Here is a 20,131-nt window from a genome sequence, read left to right as displayed (position 1 = left end):
CCACCACAGAAAAGGCCTCCTTGTGTTACCAGCCTCCGGACTTCTCACGGAGAAGGCACATGAAGAAGGGCCTCAGATGATTATTGCAGCATTCGGGTTGATACACACGTGGAGAGACAGTTCTTATGAATGTTGGACCAGGACTTGGGACATCTGGGTTCAAATCCCCACTCAGTCATGAAGCTCACTAGGTAATATTGAGCCAGCCACAGCCTCTCAGCAGCACCTGCCTCACAAGATTGCTGTTGTGCCAACCCAGGTGGCTTCTGTATGGGGTATGAGGAGGTCGGGTGACATTTTGCCCTTTTGCCTTGGGCAGTAAAATGTATTGTGATGGTCCTGGCTGACTTCTACAGGATGAGAAAGCTGATACTTCTGAAAGCAGGAAGAGCAGTGCAATGACCTATTGGCTACGATTGCCAGGGTTTGCCATTTCCATTTTAAAAGGGCAGAACTCCATTTGGGGAGATAGCTAGCAAAGCAGTCTTTTCAATTATTCTGTGTATTTCCACGTCTCGTTCCTAGAATAGAGAGCTTTGATCTTCCCGATTTCTATCCTTTTCCCAATCGCTCTTAAATACTGGTGGGAGGATGAGGATTCTTCAGACTACCCAGTGAGGTGTAAATTAGAAATTCTTTCCTCCCTGGACTAACAAATAGTCCAATTCTCAGGGTGACAAATTCAAATCAATGAAGAACTGAAATCTAATTTTAGAGTGAGCTTCCCCTGATGTGCTTTTCACAAACCTCCACCTCCTGTAGTTTGTTCTACTACTAGGATATTGACTGATGAAGAGGTGGGTGGTGACTTTTCAACCACTCTTGACAGCCTTTTCCTATTAAAGGGGTTGGACTCAAGTTCTCCAAGAGATTCTTTTGCCTGTGGGTGAATTCTTGTTTTCTGTTTATTTGTTTTCTGACAACATGTGCTGGAGAGAGTAATGGAGGATGTTTCTGTGCTTCTTAGGCTCACTGGGCAATGGAACTTTCTGTAAAGATGGCGAGCAAAAAGAACTTACCTCCATGGGACCGAGAGCTTTTAAGAATTAGCTTTTTACAAATTTAGTCTTCTGAATTCAGTGTTTTCTTCATCAGTTGCACTAATTTGCCCCAGCATTGAATCTTCTGTACCTAACTATGCGCAAAAATGATCTGTTGCAGTACACACTGCTGGTACACATTTATTTTTGATTTTATAGACAAATCGGCTCCTCCCTTAAAGAGGGCACGTATTGCGGTGAGACCTGGAAAACCGACACTCTGTGTTGTGGGTGGGTACGATTGGTCAGCCACAACACCAGATTGGTAGGTCCTTCGTAGCTGGGTGCAATCTAGCCAATGGGACGCAGTCCAAACGGTTCGAGGGACCTATTTATGCCCATGCATGTGACCCAGAGCTTCATCTTTTGGCCCGTGCATTCGGAACACCTGCCCACCTCTCCCTACTTTTAGGGCTTTGCGCTTGACCTTGCTATGCCGTCGTGTGTCTTCCATCGTTGGGACTGGGGCACGGCAGGAATTTTCCCCACTTGGCTGATCGACTGTTGCCATTTGGGTTTCGCCTGCCACATAGCAAATCGTCACAACTTGTAAGGTTGCGGATAGGCTCTGGTTCAGGTGATAGGGATGGGAGAACGCTCTCACCATCCCTATGTGAAGGGTATTCCGTTAAAGGAATCCAGGGACTCAGTGGTTTGGTCAACCCCTGAGAGGGGGTTGTGCCCGTGCCTGAGTCCAGGGGGACATTTGGGTGGCGGAGCTAGTCTGTTCCTGGCTTTCTGCTTATCCAGGTGTTCACCCTTGTCTGACCTATGCTGGAACCCTGGGTCAGTGCTACCTGTGTGGCAGGGAGCTAGTCAAACCAGAGCCTATGCAACCACTCACTTTCTGTAATCAATAAAGTTGTGGCCTAAATTCTGCCAAAAACCAAAAACAAAATTTGAGTCAAGTGTGAATTTATTTAAAGGGGGGAGGTTTCTGGGTCTGAACATGCAACAGGTAGGCCTCAATCACATATTTGGAAGCTGAACCTGTGAGTTGGGACAAGCCAAATAAATACAAAACTGTGTTTGTACTAATTGCCTCAGAAAACATTGGTTCCTATTTGTTTTTAATGTTAAGTGAGCCAAAATAAAAGTGAGCAACCTGGGAGGTTAATTAGAATAATTATAATTTTTGTTACTTGGAGCTCTTTTTAATTTTATGAGCCTCTCCTGGGCACTCCTAGGATGGTAGTGGAAGGGAAACACAGAATAGGAGGATTCCAGGATGTGTGTGCCTGTCTCCCCATCCCCAGAGCAGGAACAATGTCAAGAGCACCAGGATAACTGATGGACCGTCTTTGCTCTGGTACATAGTTGAAGTGATGATGAGGTTCTCAGGATTTTTGTTTTGTTTCGGTGACTTGTTAGCATAGAGCAAGGCAGAGAAACAAGGAGAATAACAAAGTAGGGGCTGGATACTTCTCTCCTTTTCTTTGATGGGCTTCTTACTTCAGGCTGACACTCTCTTAAGTGATAACACTTCTTTGCAGGGTTTGTTTGCATTTCGAATTAAAAGCCACCAGCTGAAACAATATGCACAGGTTTTCTGGCAGTTGTGCTAATAAATTTAATTAGTAAGCAAAGTCCTGCTTCCTTTGCTCAGTGTGTTTGTGTGTGCATATCACAATGGACTAATATAGCTGCCTGCATTTTGGGATTCTTTGTTGGGGTTTCTAGATCCTCGTTGAGAATATGTGATTTCAGAAGATTACGACGAGCCCCTGCATTTCACTGCTCAGTTAACATGGTTCTAAAATCCAGCAGCTCATCCCAGCTCATGAAACATGGTTCTATAATCTAGCAGTTGTGAAACGGTTCTTGCATATAATTGGCAGCAGGATTTGCAGGAAAAGCAGGAGGGGCAGAATGTAGAATGGCAATGTGTATGAAGGAAACATCTGAAAATACTTAAGTAGCATGTTGTATACTTCAAGGGAGGCTGGGACAGAGAGTTAATGACAGAGGGGCTCCTACTTGTGTGGAAATATTATCAGAAAACAAACTCTAAAATAGATGGAGCAAGTCGGACATCACAGATTTGAGACGGCATCCCCTGGAGGGAAGCAAACTTAAAATGCCTGGCTTTGCAATGTGCTCAGCCTCTGAGGTGTTGGGTTACTTTGCAGTTGTCCTCTGATCTTGTCCAGCAATTGAGAGGAGTTAGAATAACGTGTGTGTTTTGCAAGGCCTGCTCACGTTTTGAAGGGGTGGTAGCGGTGGAATTAAGCAACTGTGTTTTGGTTGGCACTGGGAGTATCTACAGTAAGACTTAAAATAAATACTGGCAAGTGTTATCTTCAGCATTGCGTAGGGCAAGACCAGTAAAGTGTGCTGTTTTCCTTGAGTACTTTAAGGGCACCTTTCTGTTCCACCAACTTTGTCTAATGAGTTACCCAAACTCCTGTATAAATGAGAAAGGCATGCACATAAAATGAATGACAATTTATGAATACTTCCTTTTGCTAGCTAGGGTGGTATATTTAGGCATGCAAGAAGAGCTTTGCAATGTGTTAATACTGTGTCCTTTCTTTCTTTGCCAGGATTCCACCAGTGTGACGTCAGTTTTTGTCCGAACAGACCCACATGGATTTTTCTTGTATTGGACAGACCAAAATAAGGTAGATATACATTGAAGTACTTCAGCTCCCTCTTTGTGGTGGCTTCTTTTTCTGACCAAATACCTTTTCTGAATTATTGGTAACCCTGATGTCCTTTTTTTAAAAAAGGATGAGAACTAGGGCTGGGTGTGTATGTGAATTTAAACCAGTCCACATTTAAAGATTCACACTTAATTCACTACCTAAATCACACTTCCTGAAAATTTTGCAAACCAAAGCACAGCAATTCTTCAAAAGTCATCCTTCCCTGAATATTGCAATGCAGTAATGTGTACAAAAATGCAAAGACTAAGGAAAAGTGTACATAAGAACACATGCCCTAGTGAAAGAAACATACAAAAATGCATCCTATTCGTGAAAATTGCATTGCAGAACAGTGTCTTTTAGGAAAAAATGCATACAAAAATGTATATCTTAGGAAAATTTTGCACTACAGCATTGATAAATTTTCATGAGGACTTTTTTAAAAACAAATTCACAAGCTGATGTGGAAATGTGGGGGACTGTGTTTAAATTTGGAAAAATAAGAAACTGAGAGAACTCTGGACCATTTCTGCAGAGTGTGGCCATGTTTTCTAAATACTTATCAGTTCTACTTGATAGGAACCTGGAAAAAAAATCTTATTGACTTTTGAAGATTGCAAGCAGTGAGAAAGGAAGAGCATTGATGATGAACATTTATATGAAAGTCTTCAACTATTTATATAGTCTGGTACTAGGACATTCATTTTGTGTTTCCTTGTTCCTGTAAAAAATAACAACCACTAGTACGTATATTGAAACGATGCTCTAGGACAGGGGTCAGCAAACTTTATCAGCAGGGGGCCGGTCCACTGTCCCTCAGACCTTGTGGGGGGCCAGACTATATTTTGGGAAAAAAATGAACAAATTCCTATGCCCCACAAATAAGAGATGCATTTTAAATAAAAGCACACATTCTACTCATGTAAAAACACGTCTGCGGGCCGGATTTAGAAGGCGATTGGGCTGGATCTGCCCCCCGGGCCTTAGTTTGCCTACCCATGTTCTAGGAGGGTATATATTTATAGTCTTGTTGCTATATTCCTGACAAATGCTTAAATACCTATAGCTTTTTAAAAGAGCATTCGTTCAAGATAATTTGAATTGGACTATCACTGTGTGATTAAAACCCAATCTATAAGGGTCAAGGCAGGATATTTCTCTTCAGCTGATAATGATGGTTTTGGAAACATTTGCCGAAATGTATCCTGAAAGGCTTTGTTTAGAAAAACAAAAATAGATCAGCTGCCTGAAAGCTTTGCTTAGAAACTCGAGTGTTTGTTTACGATCAATGCTGACAGCTATTGAAAGATTAGTTGCAAAAAAACTTGTAGGAAGAACTTGTGCTAATGCCAGAGCTTGCTTATAATGTTGCTTACTGCAGAGGAGTGGTTAGAAGATGTAGGAAAGGCAGCTTGCCAAAAATATTCATCCACAGTTGGTTGTAAGCTAGCAGTATGTACCTGGAGGAGGGGTAGGCAAATCTGAGTTAAGGAACATTATCTGTTTTCTCCCTTTGCCTAAAATAAAACAATTTCACAGCTGGGCAAACAAAGGCTGAGGTTTTATCAAAATGGGATGAAATGTTCTGGAGATGCAGACTTAACTTTTAAGCCTTTGGTTTGGTGTCTCCCTAAAGCTAAGTAAGTGTGACAAAAGAATGACAAAACCTTGCAAATTGAAGACGAGGGTACAAACTTGACAAGTGTTGCCAAAGACCCAATGGCTATCATTTCTGAGTTTCCAGTGCTAGTATTTAGCATGTGTGGAGAATCGGAAGATCTTAGAACGCAACAATATGCACCTTCGTGTCTGAAAGCGATGGATTTCTTATTGCAGTTAATGATCCTATCTCATAATTGCCTTCTTGTTCAAAATAAGAGCTAAAATACATGAAGATTGGGAGAACTACAAAGTATGAAAGAATACAAATCTGCAAATGGCTCTTCCTATGTTTCTTTTAGGGATGCGGGTGGCACTGTGGGTTAAACCAGAGCCTAGGACTTGCTGATCAAAAGGTCAGCGGTTTGAATCCCCGCGACGGGGTGAGCTCCCATTGCTCGGTCCCAGCTCCTGCCAACCTAGCAGTTCAAAAGCACTTCAAAGTGCAAGTAGATAAATAGGTACCGCTCTGGCGGGAAGGTAAACAGCATTTCGGTGCACTGCTCTGGTTCGCCAGAAGCGGCTTAGTCATACTGGTCACATGACCCGGAAGCTGCACGCCGGCTCCCTTGGCCAATAAAGCGAGATGAGCGCCGCAACCCCAGAGTCGGTCATGACTGGACCTAATGGGCAAGGGTCCCTTTACCTTTACCTTTATGTTTCTTTTACCTAAAGGCAATAATAGGGAATGGCTCTGATTTGGAGAAGGGGCACCGCATATGTGAATTCTCCCCCCTCCCTCCAGTTAAGTTGGATCTCTTCTGAATTACTTTTTGAAGTTCCTGTTATCAATCCCCTCTCTGCTCTGTGACTACTAGTAGCTTCTGGGAGTGGCTTATCAGGAAAATGGTGCAGGGCAAAAGAGTGAAGCCCTCCTCCCTGAATGTCAGTACAGAATTCACTACACCTAAAGTGGAAACAGAAATATCAGAAGAGCTGGTCATTGGCCCCAAGCCTTGATAAGCAAAGGTAAACGCTCTAGGCAAACAAGGGTCATGTAATACGTGGGCAAATGGATGTACAAGTTGGCATTAAATGGATGTACAAGATGGCATTAAGAAAAGCTAGTGTGGAATAAAGAGAAATTTCTTGGAAGTAACAATTAGGCTTAGGGGTAGAATATGAATATGTTATTAATAAATATTAAGGATTAGAATACTGTAGTAATAAAGGAGAAGTAGTTAGTAAATGAAAGAAGTTAATATTATTAGAAAAATGAACTGCTAAATAGGTGATATAATGAAATTCAGTTGGAGGAGATTTGCGGAAGTCAGTTATTAATGTAATGAAATTAGGATTTGGAAGTTAAAATTTGTTATTATGGTTTTTTTTATTTTGTGTATTGTAATGTTGTTGTTTTTTATGCGATAAATGTGAAAACCAATAAAAAAATTTGGTGAAAAGAAAAGAAAAGCTAGTGTGGAGCAGTGGCTAGAGTGTCAGATTAGGACCGGGGAGACCAGGGTTCAGATCCCCATTCAGCCATGGAGCTCACTTGGTGATCTTGGGCCTGTCACTGCTTCTCAGCCTCACCTACCTCGCAACAGGATAGTTTGATTCTCAAAGAATAAACAATAAAACACATGTAGCTGCTTTCTTAGGGGACGCGGGTGGCGCTGTGGGTTAAACCACGGAGCCTAGGACTTGCTGATCAGAAGGTCGGCGGTTCGAATCCCTGCGATGGGGTGAGCTCCCATTGCTCGGTCCCTGCTCCTACCAACCTAGCAGTTCGAAAGCACGTCAAAGTGCAAGTAGACAAATAGGTACCTCTCTGGCAGGAAGGTAAACGGCGTTTCTGTGCAGTGCTCTGGTTCGCCAGAAGCGGCTTATTCATGCTGGCCACATGACCCGGAAGCTGTACGCTGGCTCCATTGGCCAATAAAGCAAGATGAGCACCGCAACCCCAGAGTCGGTCACGACTGGACCTAATGGCCAGGGGTCCCTTTACCTTTACCTAGCTGCTTTCTTAACTTGATGATGGTCCAAAGAATATGGAGTCTGATTTCCAGCTTCACTAAGCCTCACTGTGCCCATGTGAGGTGCGTACCAGGAAGCTGGGTGCATCAACTGCCACACACATGTTACCTCCTAGCCTCTTTCAGCTCAGGCTCATTGTTAGTGGAGAATATGTCCGTGGGCATTTGTTCCATCACAGGTAAGAGAGCTTGCTCCTGACAGGTTGGCTTGGTGGATTAAAGGTGATAGAAGGAGACGTGCTATATTAATAAACAAATGCACGTTTTAATAGGCTCCGAATAAAAAGGCAGATACTATTTTGCTAAGCAGATTCTCGTTTTAGTTGTTGCTGCACTCTGATATTAAAGGAAATCTTTAAAATGGCCTTTCCTTCTGATGGGCTACTGGGTGAGCTGAAAAACGTGCTCAGAAAAGTGATTTGTATTCCACAGTAAGAATTAGTTTTCCCTTCTGTGGATTTATGTAGTCAGCAGCCTGATTGACCTTGGGCTAAAAGTTCTGTGCAATATTTCTTGCACTTGTTATTGTTCATGATGTTAAAATCCTGGAGTAGGTTTTTTGAGGGTTGGTTTCCCCCCATCCCTGTGGTTTAAGTGCTTTGGGCTATTTCTTACACAGTTTTGTCTCATTTGGGACCAAGGGCTCTTGAAATGACCAGAAAGAACTCACAGTGTGCTGGAATAATGAGAAAAGGAAAGATCAAGCAAAAATTCAGGGCAGACAGTGGAAATTGTGTATTGCCTGCATAACTATATTCTTTGAATTTCAGATTTTGCTTACAGATAAAGCCATTTATGGAGCTATGAGTCTGATCAGCAGCTCTTGAACTAATGTGTGGATTGGAAATTAAGTCATTCAGTGGGCTTTTCAGTTCCCACATATTCTGACATGGATCTTGCCTATGCAAAACATCAAAATGGTGGGTTTATTAAATAAAAAAATAGCTTCAGAAATGAATATGTAGATTGGCATTTAAATGCAAAAAAGTGTGTGGATTAAATAAAGAAAGCACATTGATGCAGCAAATGAAAAGGACCATAGTTATGAGTTAATGCTTGTGAAATTGACATGGGCTGGGAACAGACCAGTTTGCCCATCTTGAGTTGCAGTATCGAAGAGCAGCAATATGCACATCACTAGCGCATACGCAAAACACCACACAAGGCTTACATGTTACATTTTAATGTCTGCATAGAAGCTTGTAATAATTTATAACAAAAGAAATGAACAGGCAGGTTTAAATGGATTGTAAAATAATTGCTCATATGCTACAGCAGCCATATTTAATATTTAGAACAGCATGCCAGTGTCCTTGTAATTCTTGGTGCTGTCTAATCTGTCTAATAATTTTCTGAGATGGGAGTAGCATGGAGAACTGAACTGGCACATATTTTTTCTGAAAGTTGTCAAGGAACGTTCATGCGCACTTCCTGAACAAGCAGGTTTTGATGCTGGTCTTTAAATCAAACTTTGATATCCATTACCTCCCTGCCCCTGAGGCATGGCTTGTGCAGAGGTCTGCATTCCTCAGTATGAAGTGGATGAGCTAGAACTTGAACAAGCCACTCTGATCTTTGGCCAAGCAAGTTTTCGCTACAGCTCAATGAATCCATTGAAGATACCCTTTTAGTACAAGCCATGTAATAGTGTATCTTAGTGGGGTCATCTGGAATTGCCTTTCCAAGCTTGATATCCTCCAGATGTTTTGGGATGCAACTCCCATTAGTCCAGGCCAGCATGGCCAGTGATCAGGAATGATGGGAGTTGTAGTCTAGCATCTAATGTAAGGCCACAGGTTCCCCACCATTGCTTTAAGGTGTACAGGATGGGATCTGTGGGTTTCTGAAGAAGAGTGTGTTTTGGACTTGGGGTGATGTTCGGAATCTACAATGGAAGGAATTTATACACAAAATGCTTGTCCTGAGCCCATCTGCATTTTGGGTTCGTAACTCTGTATCTGTTAGCTGAAAACCAGGATAATGTATTTCAGTAATTAATATCTAGAATCAGAGTCTGCTTATTGCTCTTTGCTCATGCAAAAACTGTCATGACCCAGTAGTGACTACAGGGACTTGACAGTATAGGTTACATTTTATTTATAACCAGTCACCCAGGAACATCCATATGACTCAGGTTCTAAAAATGTGCCGTAATGAGCCTGTGTTCACAATAAGCAGCTGTAGGCTTCCCAGTAAGCAACTTGCTGATGGAAAACCTGGATGATATACCATCACAATGAAGGTTTAATGCCTAGAATAAAGCAAAATTCTGCTGATTGTTCATAGAACCCAAAAGGAATGTTGTGCCTTAAATTCAGGCCACAATCCAGCCTCCTCCAGCTGGGAGCAATGTGCAGCAACTCCTCCCTTCCCTTGACAGCTGGCGGTAGGCGCGGGAGTCATGGGCGGGCGGTGTGCCATCGCCCCATGCTTCCGCTGGAGGAGACAGGCAGGCAAAGGAGAGGATGGGAAGGAGGCAAGCGAGTGGGAAGGGGAGAGGAAGGAAACAGGATTAGTGGGTGTGCAAGCAGCTATCCCGTGCCTGGGAGGGCACCCTCCACACCCCTTGGGAGTGTGCGCTGGTACCCCTCGGGAGTGCGCCCTCGCACCCCTCAGGAATGCGCCCGCCCTGGGCAGTGTGGGCATATGCTCCGCCACTGGCCGTGATCACCAGTCAAATAAAGCTTTTCCTTCTCTCTGCACATAAACTGTTGTAAATCGTAGAAGGCAAAAACATAAAATCTGTGCAAACAGCAAGTCTGGTACAAGCATCCAGACCTATATCCTTTTAAGTGTAGCATAGCCTTGGGAATGTTGATTGTGCATCACAAGCAGTATTTCTGAAATCCTTCAGCTCACCCTGTAAGGTCATCTAGTATTATCTTCATATTGCAAATAATGCAGTACGGCTGAGAGAGGTCTGCCAAAGGTAACTGCTTTAGTTTATGTCCAAGGTGGAACTCAAACCAAAGACTTCTCATCTCACATACTGTACTAAGAACTCCTCTTTCACCAGCCTAAATTAATACATGGAACCGTGGCAACATTGTTTCCCATTCAATTGTCAGAGCTGACATTGGTTGAAATAGCTGTTCACCATTCTTTGGTGTCAGGAGTGAGCTGGTGGTAAATTGCATAATCAAGTTGAAGTTAACTCTTTATTAGCAATAACACGATCTGCACAGACTTGGCATAGTGTCAGGTCTAATGAATCCATCAGCTCCATGGTCAGTTGCCAAGACTGAAAGTCCATGCCTTCCCACAGCCGTCAAGTTCTTTCCTCTCTAGGGATTTCCCCAAGCAATTGGAGATTGCACCTTCATAAAGCCAACCTCTCCTCCACCCTTTTCATGCCTCTTCTGGTTCTGGGAGACCAGGGGGGAGAGGAGCTTGTTGCAGCAGGAGGGGGAGACACTCATGACTCTTCACCAGCCTGACTCATCTCTGCCTCCTGGCCTCCTTCCTTCCCTGCTCCAGCTTCTGCCTCTTTTTCTGGTCTTCTCTCTGCCACAGAATCTCCCAGATCACTAAGCTTTGTTGTCTATTCAACTTCCAACATGGTCTCTGTTATGTACTGAAGTTCTCACCCTGGGCCAGCAGGGGGATACTGTAGATAGTTATGCAAATAAGGGATCAAAAGTGACGTTCAGTGATTGGATAGTTTTAGAAAGTTGTTACAGTTACGTTGTACTGGAGCTCTATATAAGCAGGCTGACTGAACCCTTCAGTTCACTTCTGTTCTGGCCTGTGAATAAACAAGAGTTGTTTGAAGAATCGCTGTGTCGCCTGATATCTTCACCCACAACTTAACAGTCTCCTCCCAGTCTTCTCCCTCTCTCTGACTACTCATTGTTGTCCCACCACCAATCCCAGAGCTTTCTTCCCCTGGGGGTTCCCCAACTCGTTCCTCCCACCATTCCTCTGCGTCCAACCAGTCAATAACATTTGGCAAATAGCTGACTTGTCAGAGACCTGGAGGTAGTACTGCAAACTGCCCATGACATCTACAGTACAGTAAATCTTTTCCTTTTGTCCTGTCTTTGACTCTGGTAAAGCATTTTTATGTGGGTTTCTGTATCACTTTAAACTGTTCTTGGGAGGGATGTCTCTGCAGTGTGGTGATAGACATTGTGTACATAGTTTCTCGAGCACTAACTGGACAGTACTTACGGCATCACAGGTGATGAGTAACAGATCTCTCTTCCAGCTTCCCATTTCCCCAGAGCTGCAGTTAAGGTTTCTAGTGGATTAAGTAGTAGGCAATCATAGCCTGTTAAAGCTATGGTTTTCCCAGTAGTGATGTATGGAAGTGAGAGCTGGACCATAAAGAAGGATGATCACCGATGAATTTAGGCTTTTGAATTATGGTGCTGGAGGAGACTCTTGAGAGTCCCATGGACTGCAAGAAGATCAAACCTCTCCATTCTGAAGGAAATCAGCCCCGAGTGCTCACTGGAAGGACAGATCGGGAAGCTGAGGCTCCAATACTTTGGCCACCTCATAAGAAGAGTCCCTGGAAAAGACCCTGATGTTGGGAAAGATGGAAGGCACAAGGAGAAGGGGACGACAGAGGACAAGATGGTTGGACAGTGTTCTCGAAGCTACCAGCATGAGTTTGACCAAACTGCGGGAGGCAGTGGAAGACAGGAGTACCTGGCATGCTCTGGTCCATGGGGTCACGAACAGTCGGACATGACTAAACAACAACAATCATAGCCTGTTTCAACAGGTGAGGTTAGGGAGTAGGTCCTCCACAAAATCATGTTGGCAGTCTGGCATGACCTCAGGCAGGCTTGAATCCTCTATTACATCTGTTAAGGAAGTAAGCACCACCAGCCTTTATGATCTTACCAATAAAAGCATTGTCAAACAGTGCAGTTTCTGGGATGATGTGAAAGTGGGGGAAGCAAACAGGAGTGCTTAACAAAAAGGGAACAGAGGCAAGAATGTAGCTGTTGCATAGGTAACAGAGAGCCAAGTCAGTTTTGGAACCAGAACAGGGAATTCAAAAGAGGCAAATATTTAGTGAAGCAATGGCAAGAGAGGAGGGACTTCCTTTTCTTGGAGTGCCAGCCTCTAGATCCATGACAACTTCTACTTGACTCTTTGCTTGAGTAAAGAATCTTCTTTCTCCCCTGCCTAGAGCTGATCCTAAAATAAGTGGGATTTCCCCATGCCCCCAATTGCTGACCTCCTCAGAGGCTGTAGGAAAGTTGTACACTAGCCAGATGTGTGCTAAGCAAAGATACATACTAGACCCAACTTTACCCTTTGTGTAGCAGTTGACTCCACTTCACACATGCACAAGGAGATGACAGTAGAGGTCAATAACAGATGCTATACGTTCTGTCTTGTCAAACAGTTCACAGCTCAATAGTTTCCTGTGGTTTCACTCTCTGTCTGTCTTGGCAGAAGCAAAATGTACTCCTCCCCTGATGAACTGTGGTGAATTTAACTTAGGAGGCACCAAGACATGCCTATGCCTCTAGCCATCTCTTGAATTACTAAGGAAGGGAGTGAGTAATGACTCTTGCATGCTATAGATATCAATGTAGTAAACAGATGTTTACCCACCGTGCCTGTGACATGTTATGTGATCCAAAGTTTTAAAGGTCTTGTTGGATTTGTTGATTAAATAATCAGTTTGTGAGAGAGACTGCATATCCCTGTGATGAATTAACAGGTGTGAGTCACTATACCTGTATCATGTGTACTAAACCAAGAGTGGCTGGGGAGACCCAGCCAGATGGGCTGGGTATAAATAATAAATTATTATTATTAGAAACCATGTTGGTTTGACTTCTCCCATATTAAAGCAAGTTGCTGCTGGTAACGACAAGCTAAATTTGAAGAGAAAACTGTTAAACTCTTCAACTTGCCTGATTGTAAATGGTGTATGCCCAAGCGCTATGAACAGGAGTGTGTGTGTGTGTGGACACCTTTCTGGTGTTCACATTGTAAGGACAGCATGTAGGCCAGGCATATGCAAACTTTGGCCCTCTAGATGTTTGGGACTACAGACCAGTGTTCAGGGATGGTGGGAATTGTAGTCCCAACCATCTGGAGGGCTGGAGTTTGCCTATCCCTGATGTAGACAAACCCCTTGTATTTGTCTCAGAGTGACAGAAAAATGGTGCTTAGCTGCTCAGAAATCTAGCTGGCATTAAACCATGTCAAGTAGAATGACGGCAGAGAATTGCCTAGGACCATGGATGTGGATCATTAAAATATCTGAATAATTTTATGACATAACTTGCAAGCTTTCAGTTAAGTAGTATGTTAGCATAAGTACTTTGTTCATAAGTAACAATTGTGGTATTGTGTCCTAGCTCAACGCTGCATTTGTATGAGGGCTTGGTCCGTTTCAGCAAGCTGTATTTTGGACCGGTGGCTTTTGATGACAAGTGTTAGGTTAGGTTTGCAAGTGACTAGAATAGTGGCATGTGGTAAGGAAGGAAACTCCCTCAACAAAGTTCAGATTGCCTCAGAGAGAGAAAGCTCTGTGCACCTGGACTTGTGTAATTAAATGTTAGGGCAAAAGAATGAAGCCCACTGCAGCTTGACTGCGTGGTGTGCTAAATGATGATGGGGAAGTTTTTAGAGAATGAAATTAGCAGTTACAAGAAAATTGCACTTGCACAAGTTGATACAAGAAAGGCTTTCCATTAGAATGCAGAAGCAAATAACGAAATGTAGATAAGTGTGGATTTCTATTCTACTTCAAGCACTTATTTTTTTTAAAATAACAATGAGTTCAATCGAGGCATATGAGTTGTTCCGCAAATCCTTGACTAAACTCAGTGCTTTTAAGGAACAGCTTTAATAGAAAACGCAAATAACCTTGTAATTTCTTGCTTTGTTAGAAAATAATAATAATTGCCATGATTTTCCATGTGAGGCAAGACTAAATTCTGTGTAATGGGTTGTGTGCTACTATTAAGAATACAAAAGAAACAAAATGGAACAAAATGGAACAAAATGGAAAGTTCCATAAAATGGAACTTTTACCAGGTGGGTCCTCCTTTGTAACAAAACAGAATGCAAGGTGTACAATCAGAGAGGTTTTTTTTATGAAAAGAAATTTGGGGTTAGCATGGTCTTACTGAGGATAGTATTCAAATCCTAATAAAAACCAGTTAGTCCCTAGGTAAGGAAGTGTTGTTCAGCTTTAAAAACAGCTATTGCGTTCCTCAGATTGCTTGAAGACAGCAAACACAATGGAGAGGCAAACTAAATAGGTTTGCACACATGCATGGAACGGAATACTTGACTGAATGCCAGAGGGTGGCTTCAAATTGGCATCTTAATGTTCTCAGAGTTCAGCAAAGCATACTTTAAGAACTCACATGTTCAGGACTTAGCTGGAAACACCTATCAAAAGGAAAAGGTGGAACGTATAAGAATGGTCTTGCTGGAGCCGACCAACACCATTCTAGTCCAGTTTTCTGTCTCTAGCAGTTGACTGTGGGGTGCTCTCAGCAGCTCACAAGCAAGACATGAAGGCACAACCGTCCCCTGTTTGCTCTAGGTACCCAGTACCCAAAAGGTCTGCTGACTATTCAGGCATCAGGAAATCTTGGAACTCCAGATACTTGTATCACTCTCAGGCTGCCTTTCATTTCGCAGTATTTGTATAAAGCTAGGAAAAGCAGATTAGATTCAAACAGAACTATGGGTATGAGATATGGAGAGTTGCCTTTCAAGTCTGCTTAGCTACGTAATATTTTGCCCAGGTACAGTGGCGTAGCGTGGGGGGTGCAGGGGGGGCCGGCTGCACCGGGCACAACATCTAGGGTAACCCCTAGAATAGGGTTAGGGGGCACAAATCCACGGGTTAGGGGGCGCAAATCCATGGGTTAGGGGGCGCAAATTACTTGCCTTGCCCCGGGTGTTGACAACCCACGCTACGCCACTGCCCAGGTATGCCAAGGTGGTGTGCAAACAAATGCATTTTTAGAAACATGGAATTGGTACTTATGGGAAAATTGCTGCTTGTGGTAAGAGCACTGACTTCCACAGCAGTTCTAATCTGCATTCTAGAAAAAACAAGCCCCCCTAGCCCCAGCCCAAAGGCTTAGCAGGACTGCTGCAGTAGGCAAGGGCAAATTTGGGTGTGACAGCTGCAACATTTGTTGACTCGTGCCAATGATGAACAACACCATGGACAATGTGTGTGGGGGGGGGCGGAGATGTGTTGGTAACTGGCATGGACATGTTTTAGGATACATTGTTATGTTGTACATGAAAGGATATATATGTATAGGCTTAAGTATCGATACAAAAAAGGGACGCAGGAGGCGCTGTGGGTTAAACCACAGAGCCTAGGACTTGCCGATCAGAAGGTCGGCGGTTCGAATCCCCGCGACAGAGTGAGCTCTCATTGCTCAGTCCCTGCTCCTGCCAACCTAGCAGTTCAAAAGCACAAAGTGCAAGTAGATAAATAGGTACCGCTCCAGCGGGAAGGTAAACGGCATTTCCGTGCGCTGCTCTGGTTCGCCAGAAGCGGCTTAGTCATGCTGGCCACATGACCCGGAAGCTGTACACTGGCTCCCTCGGCCAATAAAGCGAGATGAGCGCCGCAACCACAGAGTCGGTCACGACTGGACCTAATGGTCAGGGGTCCCTTTACCTTTACCCATGCAAAAAAGAAGAAAAGTGCCAATGGGAGCAAAATCCAGTTGACTACATGTTTCTGTTGACTGCCGTAGTCAATTTCATAAGTACACCAGCTTGACAGGACTAGTGGAAGCAGCTGTGGTTTGGCTAATAGTGCAATAAAAAGCCGTGCAGTCCTTGGGGAAAGGGAATATGAAGTGCCAGGCAATGGAGCATTCAGGCAGCTGAAGAGTCACTGCCACTGCTCAGCAGCTCATCTGAGCCACAGTTCATGTCCCTGGCTCTTCTCTTTCTCTTTCTACCCTTGAGCTATAGAATAGTGTCTTTAGGGAAAGGAGGACATACCATTGTAATGAGTAGAAGCAGACCCAGTGTTATATGTATTATGTGAACATTGGTGATCCTTCTGGATTGACAACCGGGATTGAAATGTTATGTATGAACCCACACAAGGTCTTTCCCACTCTGCCTGTCTTCTGTGTGAGAGGCTACTCCTTGGGGCACTGTAGTTTTGTGGAACTGGATCTCTTGTAGGAAGCTGGAGTCAGTTGTCATTTTATATAGCAATTTAGTTCAGCCACATTTTGTGTGTCCATTACACTCTCGAGTTCTTGCTTGCTGTATATGTGTGTGTATCACCTTCTTCCTTTAAGAATGAATTGTCTGTTTGCTGTGTGTATATGATGTGTAGCCTAAGAGCATGTCAGGAGCAGGCGTCAGGAATAAATCACATGGAATAAGTGAAGTTAACTCTTCATCAGAAGAAACAGGATCTGCTCAGGAGTGCCAGGCCTAATAAGCACAACAACTCATAGCTTTTGGCCCTATGATAAGGTTACCAGACATCCCCATTTCCCGGGGACAGTCCCCGGATTTACAAATCAGTCCCCTGACAAAATCTATCTATTTAGTAGGAAGTTGAAAAGTGTCCCCGGATTCATTGAAAAAATCTGGTAACCTTACCCTATGAGGCAGTTGTGAAGGGTGAAGGTCCATGCCTTCCTGCAGCTGCTTAAATCTCCTCCTCCAAGCAATCTGAGACTCCGTCAACATGCCTGTCTTTGCTCCTTCCTCTTCATACCTCTTCTGGTCCTGGGAGACCAGGGGTCAGGGGAACTTGTCACAGCAGGTGGGGGAGACACCCTGGCTTCACCAGCCAGACTCATCTCTGCCTCTTGGCCTCCTCTCCTGGTTCCGCCTCTGATTCTGGGCTTCTCTCCCTGCTCTGTTATCTCTTCAGCTTCTGATACACCCTCCTCCCAGGTTTCTCCCTCCTTCTCCTCTGACCACTCTTTGTCATCCCACTACCAATCCCCAGACTCTGAACTTCATCCCTTGGTGGTTCCCCAGCTGGTGCGTTTATGTCCATTCAGTTCATGACAGAGCAGATGTTGTAGAAAATATAATGATAATAATCTGTATTGTCCTGTACTGTCATCATTGGATAGTAATGCCATAGTTTCACTGTGTCTTTCACTTCTCATGGCACTTTCTGTGGAATGGCTTTACACTTCTGAACGTTCAGAATGTGGTCATCTTCAGAGGGGAGTGGCTACCGACAGTGTTAAAATTGGAGCTTCCCCAGAGGGAATAGTTGCTCATTTGCATGTTGAGATGCCAGCACAACTAAAGCAGCCTAATTCCCAGCACTTAGCATTGAAATAAATATGAAGCCAAAATAATGCATGATGAAAACTGACCAATATTGGGAGCATCGTGCATCTATGGAAGCTACCTATGCAACTTTGTGCTTTCTAGGTTGGTAGATAATAGCCTGGGGAAGCCAGACAGAGAGTGAAGAACAAGCCCCCCAAACTCCAATTTCCAAATGGCATTTAGCCTCCTAAAATGCATGGCACATTCCATATAAGGGGTAAAGCCATTGTGAAAAAAATGACCTGTGACAGATGCTGATGTTGCCCTATAGTGACAGCTTGTATAGCTGTGAACTGGCATACACAGTCCCATGTAGGCAGGTGTTGGCTGTGATAGTGAATGAATATGAGGTTTGCTCACTGTATCGTTTAACTTTATTACATCCATAAATCAGCCGGGCATGAGTAATCATTAGCTGTATCACCAGTGCTTCCCTCTCATAAGGTATCTACTACTTCTGGTTTCTGCAGGTGAAGAGTGAAGCATAATTTAGTGGTGGGTAATGTTTGACAGCTACACTGTGCACACACATATAAAGACTGCGGCTGCTTAGTTTAAACATTAGCTCAGCCTGATAGAGTAGCTGGAAGCTAATGTCATCACAAGATGGAACAATTGCTGAATTTGGCACTACAATATATGTATATAGTAAATAAACTGTTTCTCCTTGAATGCAGAGAGGCATTCTTTGCTGTTTCAGATCACTTAGTGTCTTGATCTATGTGGCTTTGAGGGTCAACAAATATGGAGCTGTGCGTTCAGCAAAAAGTTCATTTAGTGACTGTGTCTTTGGCAAATTGCAAATTAAGTTTTATTACCTTTCAAGGAATTGCTTGAGAGTGATACAGTGAGTTTCAATTTTAGGTTCTGTCCAACACTTTTTCCCCCCCTGGAAAAAAGGAGGGGGAACTCACCATGAAGTTTGTTTGTTTATTGCCCGGCCAGTTACAGTGCTGCCACCCCCCCCCCCGGCGGTGACTAAGAGTAAAATGTGATTTAAAAACCCAAGCAGACAATTATCTGGATTAGAAATGGCTGCAGCTTTATTGATTACAGATCTAGGTGGGTTTTTGAATCAGGCATTGGGTGCATATCTGTTCCATGGCTCCCACCGACAAAAAAAATATATAATTATTTAATTTAAGAAAAGTAAGGAAACTCAGTTTCCCCAAGTTCCTGCTCAAAAAAGCCCCTGGTTCGTCGTTTCTTAATCCACCAGTCACATAGTGAAACACACTAGCTTGAAACAAATTAGGCAGCCATTTTTGATGATTTGCTCTTGAGTCAAAAGATGGCTTCTAAAATGATCCCCAGCAAGTAAAATACAGTTGCAGTGAATGTCTCCATTTAGCTCAGTTTAGTGAAGTTGGAGGTAATATTGGAATTTGACCTGTAAATGGAATTAGAATTTAATGAGTTCAGCCAGTAGTTTTTGTTTTAAAATAGAGTCCTAGTTGATGTCAATATTGGGTAAGGGAGACATTTTTTCCTGTTGGCCTTTGGGTTGACTATTTGTATTTGTTCCCTGTTTACTGTGAAACTAAAGGCATGGTTTGTGTATCTAGCCTGTTGCTCATATCATTGACTGGGCCCTTCTGTATTGTGTATGCTGAAACTGTTCATGGTTTCATTTGATGCCAAATTCAGCTTGATGCTTGCATTGGGTTAACCACCCTCAAGCTATTTTCAGCACTGTGTCCCTCATATTAGGCACGCAAGTTTGGCTTTGCCAGCATTGAAATTCAGCTTCTTGTCCTGATTGTAATGTCCTGGGAATCTTGGATGTTTATTTTTTTTTAAAGGAAAAACCTGTTTTGCTAGCCAACATGGTTATGGAGAGAATCTTGGTTGTGTGCCAACTGCATTATTCAAGACTAAAATGAAATGCAGTCTTAAGCAGACCTTCCAGCAATCAATAGGCATTACAAAGCATAGGTCCCTTATTCTGTCTGCTGTCCTCTGCAGTGCTAGCTTGTTTTCAATGCTTTGTTTGTGCTCATCCCACCAGCAACCATAGTTTTTCTTTCATGACGCTGCTTTGGGCTGTTTGCTGGAATTCTGCCAGAATCTTCTTGGAAGCAAGATTGAGTGGGGTTGAATGTATGTGCAATGCAAAGTGGGCAGAAGATGTAAGCATTGTAACCTCTTCTTTTGTCACTCAGTATCACTGCCCTGAAAAAGGGATGCGGGTGGCGCTGTGGGTTAAACCACAGAGCCTAGGACTTGCCGATCAGAAGGTCGGCGGTTCGAATCCCCGCGACGGGGTGAGCTCCCGTTGCTCGGTCCCTGCTCCTGCCAACCTAGCAGTTCGAAAGCACGCCAAAAAGTGCAAGTAGATAAATAGGTACCGCTCCGGCGGGAAGGTAAACGGTGTTTCCGTGTGCTGCTCTGGTTCGCCAGAAGCGGCTTAGTCATGCTGGCCACATGACCCGGAAGCTGCACACCGGCTCCCTCGTCCAATAAAGCGAGATGAGTGCCGCAACCCCAGAGTTGGCCACGACTGGACCTAATGGTCAGGGGTCCCTTTACCACTGCCCTG

General features: G+C 43.7%; 1 protein-coding gene across 2 annotated transcripts in view; it reads left to right on the top strand.

The window, feature by feature from the left end:
- Positions 1–20,131, top strand: part of PLCB1 (phospholipase C beta 1) — a 455,075-nt gene that overhangs the window by 23,994 nt on the left and 410,950 nt on the right. For both annotated transcript variants that reach the window (XM_081906043.1, XM_081906044.1), the window contains exon 2: positions 3,584–3,661. In XM_081906043.1, the coding sequence (XP_081762169.1) occupies positions 3,584–3,661 (78 nt within the window). The remainder of the gene's footprint in view (positions 1–3,583; positions 3,662–20,131) is intronic.

The sequence above is a fragment of the Podarcis melisellensis genome (assembly GCF_964234715.1).
Source record: "Podarcis melisellensis genome assembly, chromosome: 3".
Taxonomy (NCBI): domain Eukaryota; kingdom Metazoa; phylum Chordata; class Lepidosauria; order Squamata; family Lacertidae; genus Podarcis; species Podarcis melisellensis.
The sequence above is the reverse complement of the archived record's forward strand: the minus strand, read 5'-3'. Positions and strand labels throughout refer to the sequence as shown.